Source organism: Prunus avium, chromosome 6 (genome assembly GCF_965620075.1).
Source record: "Prunus avium chromosome 6, drPruAviu1.hap1.1, whole genome shotgun sequence".
Taxonomy (NCBI): domain Eukaryota; kingdom Viridiplantae; phylum Streptophyta; class Magnoliopsida; order Rosales; family Rosaceae; genus Prunus; species Prunus avium.
The window spans coordinates 6,277,348-6,301,861 of NC_142289.1; the positions used below are offsets into that span (position 1 = coordinate 6,277,348).

At 36.6% G+C, this 24,514-nt stretch overlaps 3 protein-coding genes across 4 annotated transcripts; 2 read left to right on the plus strand and 1 right to left on the minus strand.

The window, feature by feature from the left end:
* The first annotated feature begins 1,114 nt into the window (after window positions 1-1,114).
* LOC110769822 (Nuclear transport factor 2 (NTF2) family protein) lies at window positions 1,115-2,563 on the plus strand. Of its 2 annotated transcripts, XM_021973863.2 has the most exons (4): window positions 1,119-1,290; window positions 1,386-1,470; window positions 1,564-1,753; window positions 1,936-2,563. In XM_021973863.2, exons 3-4 carry the CDS (start codon window positions 1,624-1,626, stop codon window positions 2,508-2,510), a joined length of 705 nt encoding a protein of 234 aa, XP_021829555.1. In that variant the 5' UTR covers window positions 1,119-1,290; window positions 1,386-1,470; window positions 1,564-1,623; the 3' UTR covers window positions 2,511-2,563. The 2 variants fall into 2 exon arrangements, with proteins under 2 accessions (XP_021829554.1, XP_021829555.1); XM_021973862.2 differs by lacking the exon at window positions 1,386-1,470 and having other exon boundaries at window positions 1,115-1,290.
* An 88-nt stretch (window positions 2,564-2,651) lies between these two features.
* LOC110769821 (uncharacterized) lies at window positions 2,652-7,067 on the minus strand. Its single transcript, XM_088254988.1, has 3 exons — window positions 6,813-7,067; window positions 3,338-6,053; window positions 2,652-3,239 (listed from the first exon to the last, which is right to left on the minus strand). The coding sequence occupies exons 2-3, from the start codon at window positions 5,909-5,911 to the stop codon at window positions 2,961-2,963; spliced, it is 2,853 nt and encodes a 950-aa protein (XP_088111114.1). The 5' UTR covers window positions 5,912-6,053; window positions 6,813-7,067; the 3' UTR covers window positions 2,652-2,960.
* Window positions 7,068-11,708: 4,641 nt separating this feature from the next.
* On the plus strand, window positions 11,709-14,036 carry LOC110769846 (7-deoxyloganetic acid glucosyltransferase-like). The gene is made up of 2 exons (XM_021973884.2): window positions 11,709-12,250; window positions 12,725-14,036. Exons 1-2 carry the CDS (start codon window positions 11,749-11,751, stop codon window positions 13,645-13,647), a joined length of 1,425 nt encoding a protein of 474 aa, XP_021829576.2. The 5' UTR covers window positions 11,709-11,748; the 3' UTR covers window positions 13,648-14,036.
* The last annotated feature ends 10,478 nt before the right edge of the window (window positions 14,037-24,514 follow it).

Here is a 24,514-nt window from a genome sequence, read left to right on the forward strand (position 1 = left end):
TCCCCTTCATAATTTTTTTCCTTGAAAACCCTTCAAGAGCTTTCCAATTTTGACCAAAGTCTTTAGGTGTACGGAGGAGAGTGGCTTTTCACAAAACTTGAATATTTCAATTGCCTTGGACCAAATTTCCAACTGTTGACCAACATGCTCTTTAGCCCCCACCATTCAATTATTTTTTGCTTTTGTTTGAGCAAGTCAAGTTAATTGCTTGGTCAAAATATACATAGAAAAAAGTTTGATTACAAAGCACTCTTTCAGGTCTTCAAATCCATGAAACATGCCATGTGAGAATATGGTTTAAGTCTCCCCGCCTTAGAAGTTTAAAATAACAAGAAATATCGGAGTTTTTTTTTGGGAGTTTATGAAATATCAATTAGGGATTTGCAATTGAGACTTATGAATTATCAATTGGGGATTTGTAATTAGAGCTTATTAGTTTCAATTTATGAGTTATGAATTATCAAATAGGATTTGTAATTGATTTTGGTGTTCTTACTTATTCAATAGGTTATACTTTATTAAACATGCTCACTTTTTTCCTGTGAATATGTGTATATATTTTTTTGTTATCAATGAAATTCACTTGAGTTTTTTGTCTACTTGCAATCCTAAGTCCGTCCGTCCTTACACATGAGAATATGGTTTAAGTCCTAGAAGTTTAAAATAACAAGAAAAATTGGTTGTCAATGAAGTAAGTTTGAGCAATTGAAATTTCCTAGAGAATAACAAAAAACAAAGTGAAGAATAAAGTATTGGAGATATGCGATTTGATATTATCTTATGCTATTTTTTTGGGTGCAATTTGTCGTTGACAAGGGAAATGGTGGACATTCACATGTATTGTTGTTTGTTCATTAAGAAATCTTTTCAATCTTGGAATGTCTTGGAGCCACACCACTACACGATTAAGCCTTTACAACAAGTACGATATCTCCCCAGAAGTTTCTTGGAAAGAGTCTCTTCTTTGTTTGGAGAAGGAAAACGACATCTTTTCTGGAAGGTCCAAAGTTTGGCCCAGGACTAACCAAGTTGACCTAAACTTGCTAAAATATGGGCCGGCTCATTGAATCAGGCCCATTTTATTTTGTCTTCTCGAATGCCCTCCACTGCTCCTAATTTTTCAGTCCCTACAGGTTCTCTAACTATTAGCAGGAGACTGACAGCTCAAAGCCCTAACCCTAATCGTTATCCTTATCATTGACCTATTCGTTATATAATTTATGGGTTCTATTGCAAACCTTCTTCTTCTTCTTCTTCATGGCGCTTCATGGATCTAGTTTCTGCTTAAATGTGAGTTATGATAAGCTTTAGAGTAAATGTATATTTTAAAGTTGTGATCTTTGTATGAAAAAAGCTTACTTTCTTTCTGAATTTCCATTTCACAGTGTTGGAAATCTCAAATTCGGATTGGGTTTTTGAAAGTTATGAAAGAAACGAATGGAAGATGCTTGAATTTGTTAATTATTTCCTGTATTGTTGTTTACATTCTTATATTTCTTATGTTTACATTCTTATATTTCAAGTTGAGGTGATATGGACTTATTTTGATCTTTATTTTCCCAGGGAAATGGTTCTTTTAGGGAATTTTACAGCTTGCCGAGTTCCTGCAATTGTAGTTTTGGGATGCTTCATCATCTCCCTTCACCTTCTTTAAAGCAATACAATTTAGTTGTAGCAAAGACGTTTGGAAGGGGGAATAAAAATCAGTTTTTGCCTGGGGATCGTCGTATCAAATTGCGGACTGAAAGACCCAGTAAGTTTATTTTCCTTGCCACTGTAATCTATATGCTTATCTTGAAAACCTCTGATAGGAATTTACCCATAAATTGTAAGGTTTCGACTGTTACATGTTCATCACAGCCTTGAGTCCATTGACCTTTTTGATGCAATGTACCATCCATTTGAACACTTCTAATCTGTACTTTTTCAGTGCAGTATCCTCTATTCAGGCCTCTGGTTTGCGGTTATTAAGACCATGTAATGTGAAAGGCGATGACTCAAAGGATAGCGCAAGTGGCGAAAGCATCATATTGGATGTGCAAACCTTGGAGCGTGATCTAGACATTGCCATTGCTGAGGAGAACTATCCTAAAGCAGCACAAATTAGGGATAGCCTCAAACTTCTGCGCCAAGATAGTACAACTTCTGTTTTAGCAGCAAATGCTCAATTTTACGAGTCATTCAGGATTGGGGATTTAGCTGCCATGCAAGCCCTTTGGGCCAACCGGAAAGAAGTCTGTTGTGTGCACCCCGGTGCACGTGGGATATATGGTTATGAAGATGTTATGACTAGCTGGGACTACGTATGGGCGAACTATGAATTTCCGCTAGAGATTGAGCTGAAAGATGTCAATGTTCGTGTTATAGGGGATGTAGGGTATGTCTCTTGTGTGGAATTGGTTAAGACAAAGGGTAGCAGTTGGGGGGGACAGTTTGCAACAAATGTGTTTGAGAGAATTGATGGTAAATGGTTTATCTGCATTCACCATGCTTCAGTTCTTGACTTGTGAAACCTACAAACTATATTGTATTTTGGAATTTGGCTAATTGCCCCTTTGTCGTCTCTCGTCTGTGTGCCTGATTTATCTTATAATTTTTCACCTGTTCAACTTCAAAATGTCGTAATCTTAAACTAAAAACCAGAGGCATCGTGGAGAATTATACTATGATATCTGAAATAACCCTGCATAAGAGTATTTACACCATCCTTCTTCGAAGATGTTGAGTTTTAGTATTTGAGTTCTGTATTGAACGACATTTTTTCCTTTACACATGGTAATGTTGGTACTGCAGTACAACCAGCACAAAATTGCAAGGGTCGTACTCATGCAAGTTTTCAAACAACAATGATTTCTTGACTATGAGATAGTATGCCTTTAGGAGTTCTATAAACTGCCTCTTGAATCTTGAAGACCATCGATTGTTGGACTCGAACAGCGAAAGGCTTTGCTTGCACGAAGCTAGACTCTTCCAATGGGGGACAGTGGTGGATTTGGGGCATATTTTGCTGGCCCTGTCACCTGGATTCCATTGTTTCCAATCAAACTCGGTTCCTGGAAAACTTTTGCTTCTGACCTGTTACTCACTTCCGACAGATCTGATGGTTTCCTACTGCTGATCACAACAACACAGACGAAGAATGCTTGAAACAAAGAAAGTGATGTATTGTATTCAATCGAGTAGCTTCCATCCTTCCCTGGTGCCAAACTGAAAACTGGCCTGTTCTGCTGTGCTTCCTCCTGAAATGAAATACAAAACCAACATGTAAATTGGCTAAAACAACATCACCAATTGTCCGGTGTAGAGATGGCGCTAAGCTGAAACCAAAAATGAATACCTCATCGAAAAGTTCAAAATGATCGGAAAAAGGATAATATGTGGATGCTTTCAGATTCTGACAGGATTTGTTCTGGTTGGAGAGAACACGCAGTTTACAACCAATATCCCAACCTCCACAATCACATAACCCACCAGATTTCCAACGGTTAATTAGTGGCGAAGGTTCTCCTTTGTTTGGTGAGCTATGGACACCACCAGGAAGAATGACTATAGTACTGTCTTCCCAGCTGTAAGAGCATGTATCCTCCGGTGAACACTTGGCGTAGCCCTTCTCCAGAACTTCCTCGTCAGTCTGCTGTTCAGCATGGCTCAAGTCTTTGCTAGGTATCTTGACAACAGCAGCAGCAAGCTCCCTATTTGGTACGAACTTTGGTGATTCTTGATCTGCTTGTCTTAGCTCAACACCATACAACAGAGACTCTCTTACCATATAATTACTGAAGTTCTGTCCGTCAACATTGGAGAAGTCAGAGCTAGAAACCTTCATTTGACCAACAACGTTGTAAACATAGCGACAACTTTTGCCTTTACTTCCTTGACTCATCCAGCCACCAATTTTTCTCTTGATTTCATTAACAGAGTAAAATGTAAAATATTGGACTACATCATCCTTTCCAGATGATAAGTTTTTCATGGTTGCTGCAAGACAGCTGCTGTTGTTGTCAACCCAAAATTTAAACAAAGGAAGTCCGTTCTTGATTGTTAATTGCAAAAAAGCTTGAACCCATGATGCCTCACTCTTCGCAGCTTGTGACGAGTCACTGACAGTGATTGGCCTGGGTACAAAGGAATTAAAATTTGCTTTCAAGGGTTTAACAGCTTCAATAGAATGGTGTGGATTTGCCTCCTTGTGCTTCAGTATTGGGTCTAGTAACCTTCTTAATGGGCTTGACCTAGCTCTATTATGACTACTTGCCTTCTCTCTGTTTGGATTATCTGGGCAATCAGAAGTTCCAGATCTCACAGGACCTGATTTGGCTGTCACATATGTGGAACTTAACTGTGGAATATCTGAACTTTCCTTAAAACTGAAACTTCTACCAAGCCGACCTAAGCTGAAGCTAAATCGGCGATTGGGAGTTGGGTTTCTGCCATTTCTAGTTGCCAGCTCTTCTTGATCTGATGTTTTTGAAATATCAAAACTTGAACGGGTAAGCTTTTTCTCTGAATTTTTCTTCTCTATAAATTTATCTTCATATAGCAGGTCTTGTGTTCCTTTGGAGCATGAGCGCATGTGAGATGGAACAAAGGAAGGCCCCATACTGTTACTGTTGATTGAGCCACTTGACATCATGTTTGACACTTTATTAAACTCAACTCCAGAAGGCAGTGGGCATGAGTGTGGAACTTCAGAACAGAGTTCTGCAAAGTCCATCTCCTTGGTAGAAAAGCCACCTGAGAAGCTAATCCCTTTAGCTTCTGTCACACGCTCATCCCGTGATGCTCTTGGTTTTGAAAGCTCCAGTACCTTTGTAAAGCCATTTTGGGGCAATTCCTTTGGTGGAGAGAGAACAGTGGCATTCTCCTCAACAGGGAAACGTTGATGACATAGATTGATATCTGGTTTCTGAAACTCCTCCACCCTTTTCTCAGTTTTACCATCGGAAGCAATTGCCTTTCCTTTTGAACTGAGTGAGACATCATATCTTCCCAAGTTAGACGACATAGCTCCCTCTTTATATTCCGAAATGATTCTTCGATCAATATTCTTCCTCTTGATATCTGATTCTTGCAACTCCTTGGTATTCTTAGCTTGACCATCCCAAGTGCTAACCTCTTCCTTTTGACCGAGTGAGACTCCATAACTTTTCAAGTTTGCTGCCGCATTACCCATTTCTGAAGTGATCTTCTGACCTGAATCTTTTCCCTTTCCCTTATCAACCATTATATCTGAGTGGTTTCTTCCACGAGACCCATAGGGGAAGGGTATCTTTTTGTGCCCATGAATGGCATTCTTCGAAGCAGTTTTAGAGTCTTGAAAGCGCACATCTTTCTGGATAGATGGTTTGGCACCCTGAGAAAGGCCTTCCTTTTGAGATGACTTGAGATTGGAACAGCGCGAGGAGTGTTGTGTCCCAGTGCGAACCAGATCAGATGATGTAGATGATCCAACAGTCTTTTCCAAGGATGAAATTCGGCTACTGCTCAATAAACCATTACTACCTTTTTCTGGGGGATGTTTCTGCTTGTGTTTCCATTTTTCTAGCTGAGCCCAATCCAGAACCCCAACATTCAATGCCTTTTCTTTGACGTCCACTCCTCTCTCAGGGCGCTGAAGATAACCAGGCAAGTTTGACATGTGCTTGACAAGCTCATCAACTTTAGCTGCATTCGCCTTCATACTCTGCTTATGCCGATTTCGCAAAGACTTTTCTTGGACCAAGGCACTATCATCTGCATCTTGTCTTGCTTTCTGACGCAGATCATGCTCTGGCAAACCAACACCCGTTCTCAGTTTCACCTTCTCTAGATGCTTTGTTCTTCGACTCATTTGGGGCTGTTGAACCTTGTCCTCTATGGTAGATTTGTTCTGCTCTTTGGAACTATTTTTGAGCTCTACTCTGGATCCCATATCCTCAGCAGGTTCTACAAAGCGACTACTTGGACATACATCAGATTGCTTTGTAGCTCTGGAGCTTCATTTTCACATATTAGCTGCCAGCGGTGTGGAAATCTGTTCTCACTTCCCACTCACTCTTATCCAACCTTAAATTCTGAAAAGAAAAGAAAAACGATAATCAAAATAATCACATAAGTTGCAAATCAGGGGGCTGTAAAACACAGGATTTGATCAAACAATCCAATGCAGATGGTAAACAGAGAAGAATGATATCGCATTCCAATTTTAAGGTAACCAAATACAGAGAGTTTTTTTGCACTTTTCAATAATAATGGGACAACTTGTAAAGTCCTGATGTCACCAAACTCATATGGAAGAAAAAGAAAATAATAGATCTATGTAGAAGGAAATAAAATTATGACATAGCTTAAACAATCCTGTCTTGCAACCACAGAAATCATCACATTGAAAGCAAGAACTCATAGATCCAACAAAACCCTAAGAAAGCAGCAATCACACAACAAAAAGCTAACACCTTCAAGCTTTTCTTTTCTGTTTGGCTGAATAGAAAACGAAGAAATGTAAAATGCACAAGAATCAAGATAAAGCCTTTTACGTTCGTAAGTTTCCAATCATGAGCCCCTCACACACAGCAATGACATTTGAAGAAAAACAACTCCTTGTCTTTTATTCAGCATCTACTTTCTCGGCAACCAAACGGAACACAAATAAGCAAAAAATGCAAATGCAAATGCGCTAGCTAGCCAAACAAGTTCTCACACGAGCTTCTTTAAAAATGGAAGAAACGCATTTACCGAAACGCACCGATCCCGAAATAGATCCGAAACGTAAGCAAAACAAAAAACAAATACCGCGCGAAGCAACGTAGATTATAAGCAAAGAAAAGAATTACCGCCACAGAGGCCAAGAACGATGCCGCTTCGGGTTCTGGTTTAATCTGCTGTTCTTGAAATTCGTGAGTGCGTTTTGGTTTTCACCGGAGAAGAAGACGATGATTCAGAGGAGTACAGACAATCTGCAATGCTCACACACACACACACTGTCACTCTGAGCTTTGCTGACTCTGAGCGAGAGAGAGAAAGAGAGAAAGAGAGAAAGAGACAAGAGGCAGAGGCAGAGTGTTTGTGTGTGGTGCGGTGCAGAGATCGTTTTGGTTTATGATCGGACGGCTGATATGCATTGAGGCGTGTATAGGTATGAGGCTACATGATGAGGGCGGTCACATCATTGTAGGGGGAGGTGGCTATTGGGGGCCCCAGCCAGGAGACTTCTTTCTTTGTCACGGATCCCCACGAGATGTGGGGCCCGAAAAGCTCTGTGTGTCTTACGTCAGCGGCCGCTCTGATTGGAGCTGGGCTATGGCTTTAGGCGCCTGACCTATGATTAAACCAATACAAGGCTTTTTCTTCCTTTCTTTTGGTTTTATTCGGACTTAGGAGCTCCTTAACTTTGACTTAATCTTTGTCTTTTCTTTATAAATTTTACCAAAAATTAATTAAATTAAATCATCCCAAAAAAATCATCGAGCATTATCCGAAAGAGATAAAAATAAGAAATAAAATGTAAGCTTATAGTGCTAATCTGGAGTCTTTGATCAATGATTAGATTCTTAAAGCTTTGCATCTACAAAATTAAATCCAAATATTCGCAATGTCTCTGACTATCTGCTGTTAATATCAAGAAAGAGGCATGTCCTGTGTCCTGTGTGCTGTGCGCTAGCTAGAGAACAAAGATGGCTAAACTTACCTAACCATATCTGAAATTTTATCACAGCCAATAGGCATAGGACATGGAGGAGAGCATGGCCTACTTCCAGAATAATGGGTGTGTAAGTAAAGCAAGCCAGCTCAAATAAAATGTGGGGAAAATACTAGGGACTCTTGTTTCATTTTACGGGCATCTGTCATTGTTTTATTTCTTTCTCTGTTGGCTTTCCGTTTTTTTGTTACTTGTCCTTGTCATATTCCAATCCTTTTTTATTAGTACATTGTCGGTATTGTTATCTTCATTAAGGTTTTTTTGTTTTTTTTGTTTTTATATATAATTATTTTATATACAAGTAATATTAGAACAAGAAAGAGCCGAACACCAGAACTTATTGTAAGGATAATTGTTCTTAACAATTTGAATCACGAACCCTTTATTTATTAAAGCTAGCTTTAACCTAAGGTATTGTGTATGTGTCTATGTGAGGCAATGTATGTATGCATTTTTCATTTTGTATTGATTTCCCTTTTGTGCATAGTAAAATAACATCTCTCTGGTTAAAGGGAAAAGACTAAAGAGCATAACTTAAAGTGAAAAGCTGAAACAAAAATTAAGGACCGAAGAAAAGCTTCTTCTAACTCCAAGCTACTCTTGGATTTTTGGCTTTTATCTTTGTAGATTTGGCCACATTAGGCATAACAAGAAAAAAGCTTCCGAGGACTTATTTGGTAATAGAATCCTATATAACTATTCTGTGTCAAGGACATGCTACATATATGCTAGTCTATCATATTGCAAATATCAATTTACGATGAAATGCTCTTATAAGGAAGATAAGAAAAACTTGTATATCACATGAATAACACTGTTTTGCTATTTTCAACTAATCAAGTTTCGTTCTACGTGATAATTTTTCCACATAACATTATATAATTTATTGAAAATAACAAAATAATGCTATCCCCGTGATATTCAAGTTCTATAACTATTTCGATGTTAGGAAGTCCCCATCAATTTACTAGTCTATAACTATTTTTCTATGTTAGGAAGTCTGGATCACCTGCAGCTGGGTGGGCCCATATTGCCAATGGGCACTAGAATCTCGTTAGCTCTAAGACCAAATCCTTGGTAAAGAAAAAGGAGGTCCTGGCCCATGAAGCTTTGGGTGGATTGGGCTCTACCTTGAGTCCCGATGTTTTGCTCGCCCCAACTGGCGGACCAGCCGGTGAATAGTAGATGGGTTGGGAGGTTTGGAAGATTGGGGTTGATATGATGGGACCAATGTGATGGATCGAACGGTGGAGAAGAAGATGATAAGGGCATTGGTGGAAGATCGGAGGGAGGAGATTTTGGGTTCGGTGTCAGTAAAGGCGGGTCTTCGTGGCAAACCCTGGAGACATTTATAAGAGATATTTGAGCAATTAATTTAGGGTGCACTCTAAATTAAATGAGTACACTTTCTATTTATTAAATAACTAATTTACCTTAATATAAAATGACAGAAAAAAATTGTGAAACAAATGTAATTTTAATAAGTACACCCTAGTCATCATATTCAATCCTAATAATAAGTACATCATTCGCAAGATATAGTGAATTGTCTTTGAAACTCGAGCTTATCTGTGTACGGTATGAACTTTTTAACTATTTTGGTATGCTTTATGTTCCCAGAGAAGAAGAGTTTCTAGAAATTTGATAAGTTGTAGGCTCTTCTGGAGGGAAAAGAAACGACGATGAGAATTGGCATCAGGTTTCTATAATGCTGGGTTAGCCTAAAGGATAGATTTTGAAAGACTGAACTGACTGTGTGTATCTTGTATGAGATGCGTGATTGTCTTTGTTGGCTGGATGGGAATAATTGAGATAGCTTCTCTGAGTTGTGTTTTGTGATAATATTTTCTACTTTGATATGAGATGAGGCTTGGAAAAGAGACACTAGAAAGGAATTTGGGAGTTAAAAGGAAAATTTTGAGTCCAAAATGGTCATTGGTTGAGAAAGCTTTATTCTATTCTCTCAAATCTCAGTAGAAAATGTTTCCTTTGCTATACTAATATTTATTTTTGTTTCTGGGCTCAAAAAGGATTGATGCTGTTTGAAGTTTTGTTGATGTTCTTTGTCTTTCTTGATTCTATTTATATTACTGTATTATCATTGTATTCGGCAGCCAACTTTTGAATGAGTTTGGTGGTCTGATAGTGTTTGGCAGCTAGTTCTCGAATGGGTTTGTTGTTGTGTGATAGAATGTATGGTGTATCATGGGTATTTTTAGTAATTAAATTGGGTATGCTTAGTTAATTTTACATTTTAATTTAAATATAAGAATGTACTTAAGATGTATTCAGTTAATTTTAAAGTTCGTTTATCAACACCCTTAATTTATCATGCATATATTATATCTTCATGCATACATGCATGCCCTAGTCTCTAATCAGCTCTAATAAGTGTTTGTACCAAAGTAATGGTAGGCAGAGCAATATGACCAACAAAAAAGAGGGTATGCAAAGTAATGGCAGGTATAAATTTTTTTTTTAAAAACGATTATTTCGTTTTGTAACCATGAAAATATTTGAGCTGTTCATAAAAAAAAATTATAAAAATTCCGACAATCCTCCATGATCAATTACATCCCTCTTCTGTCTCTTATAAATAAAAAATTATCGCTTCGATCAATGCGGCTAAACTTGAGGGGTCAAAATAGCCACCATATACCAAAAGTAGCATGCAAACACACTACACAACTTGATCCCCAAGTGTTGGATGTTGATGTCAGTTAATTGTCAAGCATTCGAGTCTTTTTTATTCCATGTTTCCTCCTCTTGTGGAGGATTAAAAAAAAAGAATTTAAAAGATTATATTCAAATTTCCCAGTTGCCAAACATAGCTGGATCTCCATGGAAAATTAATGCTGCACATGAAAGATATTAGTCATTTCGTTCGAATAGTTTGAATGCATGGTATATTAGTCATTTCGTTTGAGAATACCAGCTTATATATATTGATCGAAACAACAACAATAATGGCATGAGGCTGGGATCAAATAGTTGGTTCGGATTTCCAACCTCACAATCAATATGCTTGTAACGTATATAAATTCCGTAGTTCATGCTTGATATCGAAGATTAAATTGAATTGAATAACTCACTAGATTCAAAGATTTGTTCAAATAAGAAATGAATGCTACTTTCAAATTTTCCTTCATGAGTTGTGTAATTGATCTTAATTGTATGAATAATGTATAGAAAGAATCGGTTTCGATAGTTCCATAGTTCTATAGATGGAGATGGATGCGTGGAAGATTTCCACACCAACTTGTATGTGTTGCACTAAGACTTTTGGCAAACGACAAAAACAATTACATTATTGAGACTTGTTTCTGAGAGTGGCTATTTGAGAACTTAAACGAAGAATATCTTAATTCCTTTGTTATTTGACTCATTATATCTGTTCGCGTGTTTATACTATATATATTTATAGGTAATGCTGGTTCGAGGTTTTCGATACGATATATTCTGAAAGAATTTTTTCTGTTTAGAAAAATATTATATGTCGATTGAGAGGGACTGGATCTTACCTGCATATCGGTTGACTTCGAAACAACGTGGAACTCAATTTTGTGTCATTTCTTCATATTGACTATTACTTCCCATTTTGTGTAACCTTGCTGTATAAATGCCAGCATCTCATCATTCATCATTGTTCTTAGTTTTCTCTCCTCTTTTTTTTTTTTTGGGGTCAACTTGAATTTCATTGGATGAGAAAAATAGCTGAGATACAGTATCTTTTTTCTTGTTTTGTTTTTGGGCCTGTGTGCCATGAGTTATCGTATCTAATTTATTATTATGTGTCACGTTAACTATTATATATATCATATGTGAGGTGGCCACCATCCTTGAACCTATTTTTTTTAATTTTTTTTAAAAGTTGTTTTTATTTCAAGGTATAGTATTAGTATAAGTGTACGTATGCACGACATCTTAGTTTATGTTTACATTTTCCACGCCGTGCAATTTTATATGCCATCTCCAGATTCTATATATACCACCCCTTCTGTACTGAGTTGATATAACTTACAATTAAGAAAGCCCTAAGAGCAAGAAAACCTAGCTAAAATATTAACCCAATGGCAATGAAGCAACCTCACGTAGTCATCTTTCCCTTCCCACTCCAAGGTCACATGAAGCCCTTGCTATGCTTAGCCGAGCTTCTCTGCCATGCAGGCCTTCATGTCACCTATGTCAACACTCACCACAACCACAAGCGCTTGGCCAACCGCCAAGCACTCTCGACTCATTTCCCCACCCTCCATTTCGAGTCCATCTCCGATGGCCTCCCCGAGGACGACCCCCGTACCCTGAGTAGCCAGTTGTTGATTGCGTTGAAGACGTCCATTAGGCCTCATTTCCGGGAGCTGCTCAAAACCATTTCGCTTAAGGCTGAATTGAATGATGCTCTGGTGCCGCCTCCGAGCTGTATCATGACAGATGGGCTCGTGACTTTTGCGTTTGACGTGGCGGAGGAGCTGGGGCTTCCCATTCTAAGTTATAACGTTCCTTGTCCTCGTTACCTGTGGACTTGTCTTTGTCTCCCCAAGCTCATTGAGAATGGCCAGCTTCCTTTTCAAGGTAAGAGTCTCTACTTGCTTCAACTCTTATTTTATTCGTCTCTATATATATGAACGACCTCCATCACTTCAATTTTTCGTTTATTTTGGAAGCTTCGAATCTTTAATGTGGCAAGTGGTCTTGACTTCCTCCCACGCTCATAAGTCATGTAACACTTATTTTATTCAACGCCATCGAATTAAACATTTATTTTATACAATTTTTGTTTGTTTTTGGTCTTATGAAACAAACTTACATGGATTTTTGAGAATAGAAAACATAAATAAAACTTGAAATATAAACACTAATAAATTGAAACGTAACACGTTGGGGTGGAATGATACATGTAATATTTTGGAAGCTTCTAACAAGATCCTCCCGCGCATGTAACACTCATACAATATTTTGGAAGTCGTCAGCACAAAGCTGTCATAATTAATTAACTTGCTTTTGAAAAAAAGAAATTTAATAATGTGATTTGTGAGTTCTAAACAGATGATGACATGAATGTGGAAATTACGGGAGTGCCTGGAATGGAAGGTCTTTTGCGTCGCCAAGACTTGCCAGGTTTTTGCCGAGTCAAACAAGCTGACCACCCATCTCTTCAATTCGCTATCAACGAGACCCAAACCCTAAAACGAGCCTCGGCTCTCATTCTTGACACAGTTTATGAGCTAGATGCTCCTTGCATTTCCCACATGGCCCTCACGTTTCCCAAGATTTACACCCTTGGACCACTCCACGCTCTCCTCAACTCCCAAATAGGTGACATGTCTCGAGGTCTAGCATCCCACGGCTCTCTTTGGAAAAGCGACTTAAATTGCATGACATGGCTCGACTCTCATCCATCCAAATCGGTTATCTACGTCAGCTTTGGGACATTGGTCCACTTGACACGTGCCCAGGTGATAGAGTTTTGGTACGGCCTGGTCAACAGTGGACACCCGTTCTTGTGGGTCATGAGGTCCGACATCACATCTGGAGACCACCAAATTCCCGCAGAGCTGGAAAAGAGTACGAAAGAAAGAGGGTACATAGTGGATTGGGTTTCGCAGGAGGAGGTGCTGGCGCACAAATCGGTAGGTGGGTTTTTGACCCACAGTGGGTGGAACTCGACGCTTGAAAGCATTGTGGCCGGGCTGCCCATGATCTGTTGGCCGAATTTGGGGGACCATTATATTATTAGCAGAACTGTTTGCCGGCAGTGGAAGATTGGTCTCCAATTGAATGAAAATTGTGACCGGTCCAACATTGAGAGCATGGTACAAACTTTGATGGGACCCAAAAGGGAGGAGATCCAGAGCTCCATGGATGCCATTTCGAAATTGGCTCGTGACAGTGTTGCCGAAGGTGGATCTTCTCACAACAACTTGGAGCAGCTGATCGAATACATTCGAAATTTGAAACATCAGAAATAGCTAGCTAGCAAGCTGGTGATATTAATTATATTTCACTTTTCATTGGAATAATTTGTTGTGTTATTTGGTGATGAGGTTTGGAAGATTGGGTTTGATATGAAGGATAAGTCTGAAGTAAGGGCTTCGAGGGAAGATCATGCAAGTGAGCACATTCCCAAGTCGGTCGAGAGGTTCGCAAAATTGGCTCAGAATGCTGTTTGTGAAGCTGGCTCGTATTTCGTACAACAACGTGGAGAAACTTATTGAAAACCTAATAAAAGAAATTGTGTATCAAGTAGATTTGCTTAAGTTTATATGTCTTGTTCGTGTGTGCTATTATATATGTATCATTGCTTCTTGAATAAACAATCCAAAATTTCCATCCACAAGTGAAGTGATACATGCATGCAAGGGGTCAATCGAGCCCTTTCCCACCAAATGTTCTTGTTTATAACTTCAATTGTAGGTGTTGGTGTTCTATTGTTTTGTGGGATTAAAACAAATTCCGTCATGATTAAATGTTATCTTATTATCATATTCGCCTCATGCATACATGCATGACCTAATAGTAAGCAGAGAAATTTGATCCAAAAAAAAAAACGGGTATGCAAATTTAGTAATGGTAAGTTTTAAAAAAAAAAAACCGATTATTTGTTTTGTAACCACAACAAGAGTTCTTCATAAAAAAAATTTATGAAAATTCCGACAATCCTCCACAATCACGATAGCAAAAGTCTCATGTAAACACACTATACAACATCCCCAAGTGTTTGATTTTATTTGTTATATGTCAATTGTCAAGCATATATACCAAAAGTCATTGAATTAGAGTTTTTTTTATTCCATGTTTCCTTCTCTTGTGGAGGAATTAAAAGATTCTCTTCACATTTCCAGCCTCACAATCAATAAGCTTGTAACGTATACATAAAAGAGCATATTCTATAAAGTTCATATTTGGTGTCTAAAATTGAATTGAATTGAATAACTCGCTAGATTGAATATTCGTTTTCAGCCAAATGAATGTTTAGTTTCGAATTTTCCTTCATGACTTATGTAATTGGTCTTAATGTGTGAATAATATATAGAAAATGGGCTTGGATAGTTTGTTGGAAGTTTGAAAGCAAATGGAGTCCCACATTGGAGAAACCAAAAGGTTTCTCATGCTTTATAAGCATGAAACCTTTACATCAATTAAATAAGAAATTGGTGGTATGATGGGCTTGGATGGTTGGCTTGCATGATGGGCTTGATTAATAATAATATTTAATTAATCAAGACTTGGGCCTTGGGCCTTGGGGTCTCTTCAGATAGCCCGAAAATAATATAAATATTTTTATTTTTATTTTCGGATTTCTTTTAGCAGAGGTTAGATTCAAACCAAAAGACTTATCTTTTTGTTTGAATTTTGAACACGAATAACTGTTGTTAACTGCTATTTTGAAGGGGTGTGAGTCTGTTATAAAAGCAGAAGTCCCATGCCATAATACATACATCTTTTTATCCATCTCTTATTGCATTAAACTTACAAATTGTATTGGAGAGAAACACACCACCGTTCGCCAGAATCCAAGGATCCGGTGCTGGACCCTTGGATTATAGATAGTTGAATCATGGGAGATAGACGCCTGTTGAACTTCAAGCACTGAGAGGAGGCGAAATTCTGTCTTTAGGACATTGCGAGATACGCAAGCCTCTATCTACAATAAAAGTCAGTTTCCTGTATTTACTTTGTTTATACGCTTATATTGATTTTTTGTAGTAGGTTGTTGTCTACAATTTTAAATAATATATTATCGTTGTCATCTTATAAGTCATTTATTGATTTTTTCCTATCAATCTAAAGACAGAATACTCTTACAATGGGAGAATCTGTAAGTGGCGTGAAGGTGACTGATATAGTCAATGTCAAAGGCGTCAAAACTCATGTTAAGGAACCAGAGAAATTCAAAGGGGTGGATTTCAAACGCTGGCAACAGAAAATGCTGTTTTACTTGACAACATTGAACTTGGCTCATGTAGTCAAAGAGGAAGTTCCTGTGGCAACAGAGAATCCGATACCTGCAGATAAATTAAATGCTATTGATGCTTGGAAACACTCTGAGTTTCTCTGCAGGAATTATATTCTCAGTTCATTGGATGATACCTTGTATGATGTTTATTCCTCATACAAGACTGCCAAGGATCTGTGGGAGTCTCTCGAAAAGAAGTACAGAACAGAAGTTGCTGGTACAAAGAAATTTGTCATTGGGAAATTTCTGAATTACAAAATGGTGGACTCCAAGTCAGTAGTTAATCAAGTGGAAGAACTTCAGATCATTATGCATGAATTGCATAATGAAAACATGATCATGAACGAAAACTTTCAAGTGGGTTCTATCATAGAGAAGTTGCCTCCTTCATGGAATGATTTCAAGATCTATCTGAAACACAAGAAATCTGACATGACCCTGGATGATTTGGTTCTGAAACTAAGGGTTGAACAGGATCACAGAATCATTGCGAAAGTGGATGGTGTTTCCTCTGAAGCCAAAGCCAACATTGTTGAAGGCAAAGCCTCTGTTGGAAAGCCAAAATACAATTCCCAGAAATTTAAAGGCAAATCCTTTTCCAACAAAATGGCACCAAACAGCAAGAACTTCAAGAAAATAAAGGGGAGTTGCTGGGTGTGTGGAAAGCCTGGACACAAGGCACAAGACTGTCGCCACAAGAAAGATGGAGGTCCTGCCAATTCTGCCAATAATCAAGCAAATGTAACAGAAGATATATTGGCTGCTGTAGTGTCTGAAACCAATATGGTTTTAGATACAAAGGATTGGTGGATCGATATTGGTGCAACTAAGCATATATGTGGCGACAAGAGCATGTTCTCTACATACCAAGAGATTTCTGGTGGAGAACAACTCTACATGGGAAATTCCTCAACTGCTGCCATTGCTGGAAAAGGAAAGGTGCTGCTGAAATTTACTTCTGGGAAGGAACTGACCCTTCTAGATGTGCTTCATGTCCCTGATATTAGAAAGAACTTGGTGTCTGGTCCATTGCTTAGCAATAAGGGCTTTAAACTTGTGTTCGAATCAGACAAGTTTGTTCTTACTAAAGGGGGAATGTTTGTGGGAAAGGGTTATTTGGCTGAGGGTTTGTTCAAACTCAATGTATTGGCTACTAATGCTATTAATAATATAAATAAGGCTTCTGTTTATATTGTTGAGTCTTGTGATATTTGGCATGCTAGATTAGGACATGTTAATTTTCGTTGTTTAGATAGAATGATTAATTTAGGGTTGCTGCCAAACTTTAAAATTGATCACAATAATAAATGTGAAATATGCACAGAATCAAAGTTTGCAAGGCAAAGTTTCAAATTTGTTTTTGGAAGGTCTAATGAGTTGCTGGGTCTGATACATTCAGACCTTTGTGATTTTAAATCAACACCAACTCGTGGAGGAAAGAATTATTACATTACTTTCATTGATGATTGCAGTAAATTTTGCTATGTCTATTTGATAAATAGCAAAGATGAGGCTTTGAATATGTTCAAGACATATAAAGCTGAAGTTGAAAATCAATTAGAGAGGAAAATCAAAACTCTAAGATCTGATAGAGGAGGAGAGTATGAGTCTACAGCCTTCTCTGAATTTTGTGCTCAACATGGAATAGTTCATCAAACTACAGCTCCATATACACCTCAACAGAACAGTGTTGCTGAAAGGAAAAATCGAACTTTCAAGAACATGATTAACTCCACGTTGAATAGTTCAGGGCTTCCACACAATCTGTGGGGTGAAGCCTTACTTACTGCAAATACAATCTTGAACAAAATTCCACATAAGAAGACCAACGAGTCTCCTTATGAAGTATGGAAAGGTAGAATACCTACATATAAAACCCTCAAAGTGTGGGGTTGCCTTGCAAAGGTTCAAGTACCTTTGCCAAAACGAGTTAAACTTGGACCAAAAACAGTAGATTGTGTGTTTATTGGCTTTGCAAATAATAGTGCAGCTTATAGATTCTTAGTAGTTAAATCTGAAATTTCTGATATTCATGTTAATACTATTATAGAATCTGTAGATGCAGAATTTTTTGAGCATATTTATCCCTACAAAGAAAATAGGTCCTTTCCAAATAGAAAGAGGTCACTTGAACAAAATCAAAGTGACATTCCTTCTTCATCAAGGGTTCATGAAAATGAAATGGAACCAAGAAGAGGAAGTAGAACGAAAATCCCAAGAAACTTTGGACCTGATTTTTTAACCTTCTTGTCAGAAGCAGAACCACAAACATACAAGGAAGCAATGGCTTCAAGTGAGGCTTCTCTTTGGAAGGAAGCAATTAAAAGTGAAATGGATTCCATCTTACAAAATAATACATGGCAATTGGTTGATTTACCACCTAGTAATAAACCAATAGGTCATAAATGGATATTCAAAAAGAAATTGAAGGCTGATGGCTCTATTGACAAATATAAGGCACGTCTAGTAGCAAAAGGCTATAGACAAAAGGAAGGGCTGGATTATTTTGATACATATTCACCTGTATCAAGAATCTCATCTATAAGAATGTTAATTTCTATAGCAGCCATATATAAATTGGAGATACATCAAATGGATGTTAAAATGGCATTCTTGAATGGAGAATTAGACGAAGAAGTCTATATGGAACAGCCAGAAGGATTTGTGGTTAAAGGACAAGAAAAGAAAGTGTGCAAATTAATTAGGTCATTGTATGGACTTAAACAAGCACAAAAAATATGGCATGAAAAATTTGATCATGTTATGTTGTCAAATGGTTTTAAGATCAATGAGAGTGACAAATGTGTATATGTGAAGAGTTTCAAGAACTCATGTGTCATAGTATGTTTATACGTTGATGACATGCTCATAATGGGTACCAACAAAGACATTATAAATTCTACAAAGAAAATGTTGTGTTCCAGTTTTGATATGAAGGACTTGGGACTTGCAGATGTCATACTTGGAATTAGAGTTCAAAGAACCAAAGAAGGTTATTTTTTGACTCAGTCCCATTATGCAGAAAAAATACTCAGAAAATTTGGTCACTTTGATGATCCACCCGTTGTGACTCCTTTTGATCCATCAGTTCATCTAGCTAAAAATAATGGAGATGCAGTATCTCAGCTAGAATATTCACAAGTGATTGGTGGTATGATGGGCTTGGATGGTTGGCTTGCATGATGGGCTTGATTAATAATAATATTTAATTAATCAAGACTTGGGCCTTGGGCCTTGGGGTCTCTTCAGATAGCCCGAAAATAATATAAATATTTTTATTTTTATTTTCGGATTTCTTTTAGCAGAGGTTAGATTCAAACCAAAAGACTTATCTTTTTGTTTGAATTTTGAACACGAATAACTGTTGTTAACTGCTATTTTGAAGGGGTGTGAGTCTGTTATAAAAGCAGAAGTCCCATGCCATAATACATACATCTTTTTATCCATCTCTTACTACATTAAACTTACAAATTGTATTGGAGAGAAACACACCACCGTTCGCCAGAATCCAAGGATCCGGTGCTGGACCCTTGGATTATAGATAGTTGAATCCTGGGAGATAGACGCCTGTTGAACTTCAAGCACTGAGAGGAGGCGAAATTCTGTCTTTAGGACATTGCGAGATACGCAAGCCTCTATCTACAATAAAAGTCAGTTTCCTGTATTTACTTTGTTTATACGCTTATATTGATTTTTTGTAGTTGGTTGTTGTCTACAATTTTAAATAATATATTATCGTTGTCATCTTATAAGTCATTTATTGATTTTTTCCTATCATAGTTGGCTAGATCAATGAGAATTATCTGCTTGCAAATCTATCATTGTTGCTATGGCTTGGCTTCAGCAATAATGCGGGGACGATTTCCACACGAAATTGTATGTGTTACACATTTAGGGTTCATTGAGACTTGTTTGATAGCAAGGTTATAATATTTTCCACAATATTTATAGGTAATGCTGGTTAAGGGTTTTCGATACGATATATTCTAAGAGAATTTTCTTCGTGTATTAAAAATATTATGTCGATTGAGTGTGGCTGGAACTGGCCTATATACAGGGGCGGTCCTATGCCTAGGGCAAGGTAGGCTGCTGCCTACCCCAAAATTTTAAAAAATAAAAAATACCCATATATAATAGGGCAACTCATGTGAAACATACAAACCTATGCCCACCCAAAGAGCAACCCACATGTATTCATAACCTAAAATTTCTCTCTTCTTTAATTATCTCCTCTTTAATTACCTACCTCAAATTTTAAGATGTTGTATATGACAACATTGAATCTAACATATTTTAAATAGGTTAGAAGTTATGTGTTCTAATCTGTTCTAGCGTTTACTTAAGAATGAATTTTAATTTGCTGACTTTGTTGAAATTAATAAGGTCTTTGATTTTTGGAATTTTGTTTAGATGTTTGATTTGATATTGGTATTGTTGAGATGTTTGATTTGTTCTTGATATGTTAATGTTTGATTAAAGGCATTGATGTTATTATGAGAATTTATTTGATTTTTTTTTTTGGGATGTTGGATTAAATAGTTTATCTTTTGTTATGTCGGATCACAATCCGAACCCCAAGAAAACAAAGAATTTGTTGGAATTTTTTTTTTTAAAGAAAAAGATTAGTTTTTTCTTTGTTGCTAAACTTTTATTTATATATAGAGATGCATTTGATGGTAAGGCTCATTATGTCCTCCTACTAGGTGTATATTTTTATGTTTATTAATGAGATTCACTCATAATGTCGAGTTTTTAATGTAAGTTTCGCCCAGCCGGATTTCGAATCCTGGATCCGCCACTGCCTATATATTGGTTGACTTCGAAACCACGTGAAACTCAAATTTGTGTCATTTCTTCATATTGACTATTACTTCCAATAAAAATAAATGGATATCAAGAATTGTATCTTGAGTTTTTTGTTTTGTACACTATGCAATTTATGTATGCTTGATGACTTTCTGACAAAATAGCCGAGTAATAAACTTTAGTTAATTAGATCTTAAGCTTGATTAGTGTTGTGAAATTATTGCAAGTGTACAATCCGCACAAGTAATATAAAAATAAATAGAGTGTTGTTCTAATGAAGACTGTATTAATATCCTATTAATTATCAATTATGATTGATCAAGTTTATTTAAACAATTAATTAAGAATCTTTATCAATTAAACTAAAGCAATTATGAAAGAAAAACAATTTAAAAAATGGTTTAGAATCAAGTTGATGAGACACTAGAGCATCCGATTTCACCATAACCAATTCAACTTAATTCTTTTAGCCAATTAACCCTAATTACTATCCATGTTGACAGTTGGTTTCTCCTAATTCATTCGATATCCCCTCTCAGGCTCAACCAAAAGTTTTCTCACTTAACAACCCATTCTATCCTGATGAACGGATTTAGAAAATAAAAAACCCATTAAGTTCTATGATAACCTATAAGAAAACTGCATGAGTCATGTTAATCCCTCTCGGGCACTCATTCAAGATATGGTATTTGTTATAAGAAGCAATCACCTAACATCTCCTCTCGTTCTTCGTTTGGATCATCAAATCAATTAAATATTAGTCAAATATTCAAAGCATTAAGAACCATAACAAATACTCAAAATGGAATATAAATAAGAAATTAATATAAACTACAAAAATTAAGTATTCATGGTTAGACTACATCGTAGCCCTAGCAAGGAAAATTAGTTCATGACAAAAGTAAAGATGAACACAATAATCATTGTCATAGACTGATTTAGCTGATGAACTTGATCTCCGTAATCTCCACAACAACTCCTTCGAAAGCTCTTAAAGCACGACATCAGCTAACACTTGGCTCTCGCTCTAATATTTTTGTGGGTGTATTGAAAGATTGGTAAAAGGTGTATCCTCTCTCTTTACACTACAAAAAAAATCAACAATAGTCACCTTTTTTAGTGACTTTTGAAAGTATTAGTCACTTTTATTGGTGGCTGAAGGCTTTAGTAACCATGTAGTTACAAATTTTGAGTTGGTGAGATTTGTGGGTTTTACTATTGGGATTTGTCACCATTAATAAAGAAGGTGACAAACAATATGTTGACTTTTTAGCTACCTTTACACTTATATTTTATTATTATTTTCATCTTTAATTAGTTTAATAATTTTAGAATTATATATGTTTTAAATAATTACAATTTCCATTTGATATACTCTAATGGTATAATAACAGTAATTCCTTTTTTTCTGATAAGATAATAATAATAATTCCTTGGTAATGCACTTCATGTGTTAAAAAAGGCCTCTAATATTATTATTTAATTAAATATAAATATTCAATTGATACATGATGGTAATTAAGTAGTACAATATTTTCCTAATAAATAAAAAATTAGTACAATCCTCTACAAACAATAATACATGCATGCCTAAGAAGACCTATAGCTAGTACTTTCTAATCCAAGCACTCCTCTGATCCGAACATACAAATGAATGATGCAATTGAAGTGTCCTTCATCCCTGTAAGTAAATTGAAATGACAAAGAAAGAAACAAAGATGAGATTATAAAGAAAAAAAAAATACAAATACAAATGAGGCTAGCACTTCCACTGAATTCCAAGTCCTTATGAGATGCAAGTTTCCAAGTCCTAAACCCTATGAAAATCTTATATATATCCAAATTCCAATTAGCTAAGTTAGGAGATATCCAAGCTTAAGGAATTACAACCCCACCCTCTTCTTTTGTAGTTGGTATCATCAACCATTCATCTGTCTATGGTGAAGGGATCTGATCATTGTTGGTGTTCTCGATTGATGGCTGGCTGGAGAAAGAACGATGAAATGCAAATTGGACAAACATTGTGATACCTCACTAACATCACTAACTAGAAATATAAAATAATTAGGAGGGAAATAAACAAAAAAAGAGTTTGCTCCCATGTCATAACCTGATCCTAAATTAATATTTAATTATTAATTTATTCAAGTAAAAGACAATTTTTACTATAGGAATATTTTAATGGGGGTTTCACTAAAACACCCAAAATGGGGGCTGCAATTATAAAAAAAACCCAACACCCAAAACACTTTATAAACACACCCAAAATCCATCATTACACACACTCAAAACCTATTTATAAACACACCCAAAAAATATACAATTGTTGATTTTGGAGTTGATTTTGGGTGTGTTTCTATGTTTAAATAGTGTGTGGGTTTTTTTTATAAAAACATGCCTAGAATTGGGTTTATTTATAATAATCTATATTTTAATAGGTTTAAAAGTTGACTTTTTGTTCGGGAAAGAATTTGGAGATTTGAGCATAGAGCACGTCGAGATGAGTCCATAGACACGTAGTGGGCTCAAATCGGAGTTGTAATGAAGCAGTTACGATAAAAAATAGTCTAGTGGCAAAATCGTAATTTTTCAAAAAGTGATTTTTTTAAAACCTGATTTCTCTAGGGATGGCAATGGGTCGAATCAGGGGTGGGTATGCAATTAACATACCCATCCCGTTAAGATTTTTTCCCCATTCCCGCCTTCATACCCCCAATATTCATATTGGGCATTCCCCATCCCCAACTTCGTTAGGGAATGGGTTCCTTGACTCGTCCCATTATGGAAGCAAAAATCAATATATAACTACTTTGTTGAAAGAAAAAAAAGTACTAAGGCAAGATAATGAATATATATAATATATACTTATAAGACAATATAAGAATGTTTATATATGTACTGAACATTAACTAAATAAATAAGTAGTGTGGCTTAAGATTTGTATAAATTATATAAGTATATAATATAATAATAAAAAAATATAAAACTTAGTCGGTACAATCACTTTAATAGCATATTTATATATATATATATATAGCCCAGACTCTTAAGAGCAAAACTTTTCTCAATCAATTTTAAGCTTTCGTGCGGAAGGTAGTGTAGAGACGTAGAGAATAAACATGATTATTATGAGGAATTCAAACATACAAAGCCAAAACCAAGGATAATAATATAGAGAAATTAAATACGATATCAAACGTAGTATCATTAATATTTAACAAACTTACATAGAAACAAGGAAAGCAGTAGTGCTTAACAGAAGCTTCGCAGAAGCAGCACTTGAAAACACTCAAAAACACTCAAAACACAAAGTTTATTTTCTGCTTGAGAGGCGATCTTTTTCGGTGCTTCACAGAGGAGGAGAAGCCCTTCATTTAAAGCCTCCTGGCTGTTGACGTGTCAATTAAGGCAGAAGATCACAAAGCAGCCTACAGTAGAGCGGCATCTTCACTTTAATGATTCTGTCTGAACTTTCACGCAAACGGCCAAAAAAAGAAAAAGGCAGACTCTTACAAAAGGCAAATAAAAACAAAGTAAAAGCAGGAGCATCTTGCTTTTACCAGAAAAAACGTAAAAGTAACAAGCTTTATAAAAATACAGTAAACACAAATTGTCTTCTTATCAGATATAATATTACTTAGGCCCACCATAAAGATCCGAATGGAGATCCGAATGAAAGTGGTCAAGCATGTCTTCATTAGCAAAAGGGTCCACCTCATCTTCAGGTTGAGTGGCGGAAGCCGATGCCATCGACTCGTCATCTAAATCCAGGATCTCGAGGACCTTCTTTTTCAAATCTTCTTTTGATGAAGAAGAGCCTGGCTGATCTATCAGCATCTGTAGCCTTTGTAAAACACTTAGACTGGCAGAAGAAGTGACCAAAGGCTGAGTAACAACAGGATCAAAAGAGGGAATAATTGCTGGGGTAATCTTGACAGGAACTAAATGGTCTCTTGTGAATTTGTCCCACCAACGAATTAAGATACTTCGGACTAAGTTAGGAATATAGGTCCATTCCTCATCAATGTCTTCCGAGATAACATATTCCCATTTTAATATCCAAGGTAGCTCAT

Coding starts and splice junctions, on each gene's coding strand:
- LOC110769822 (XM_021973862.2), top strand. CDS start 1,258: ATGGCGCTTCATGGATCTAGTTTCTGCTTAAAT. Junction 1,291..1,563: donor GATCTAGTTTCTGCTTAAAT/GTGAGTTATGAT, acceptor TTATTTTCCCAG/GGAAATGGTTCTTTTAGGGA. Junction 1,754..1,935: donor ATTGCGGACTGAAAGACCCA/GTAAGTTTATTT, acceptor TTTTCAGTGCAG/TATCCTCTATTCAGGCCTCT.
- LOC110769821 (XM_088254988.1), bottom strand. CDS start 5,911: ATGGGATCCAGAGTAGAGCTCAAAAATAGTTCCAAAGAGCAGAACAAA. Junction 3,240..3,337: donor ATTTTGAACTTTTCGATGAG/GTATTCATTTTT, acceptor ATTTCATTTCAG/GAGGAAGCACAGCAGAACAG.
- LOC110769846 (XM_021973884.2), top strand. CDS start 11,749: ATGGCAATGAAGCAACCTCACGTAGTCATCTTTCCCTTCCCACTCCAA. Junction 12,251..12,724: donor TGGCCAGCTTCCTTTTCAAG/GTAAGAGTCTCT, acceptor AGTTCTAAACAG/ATGATGACATGAATGTGGAA.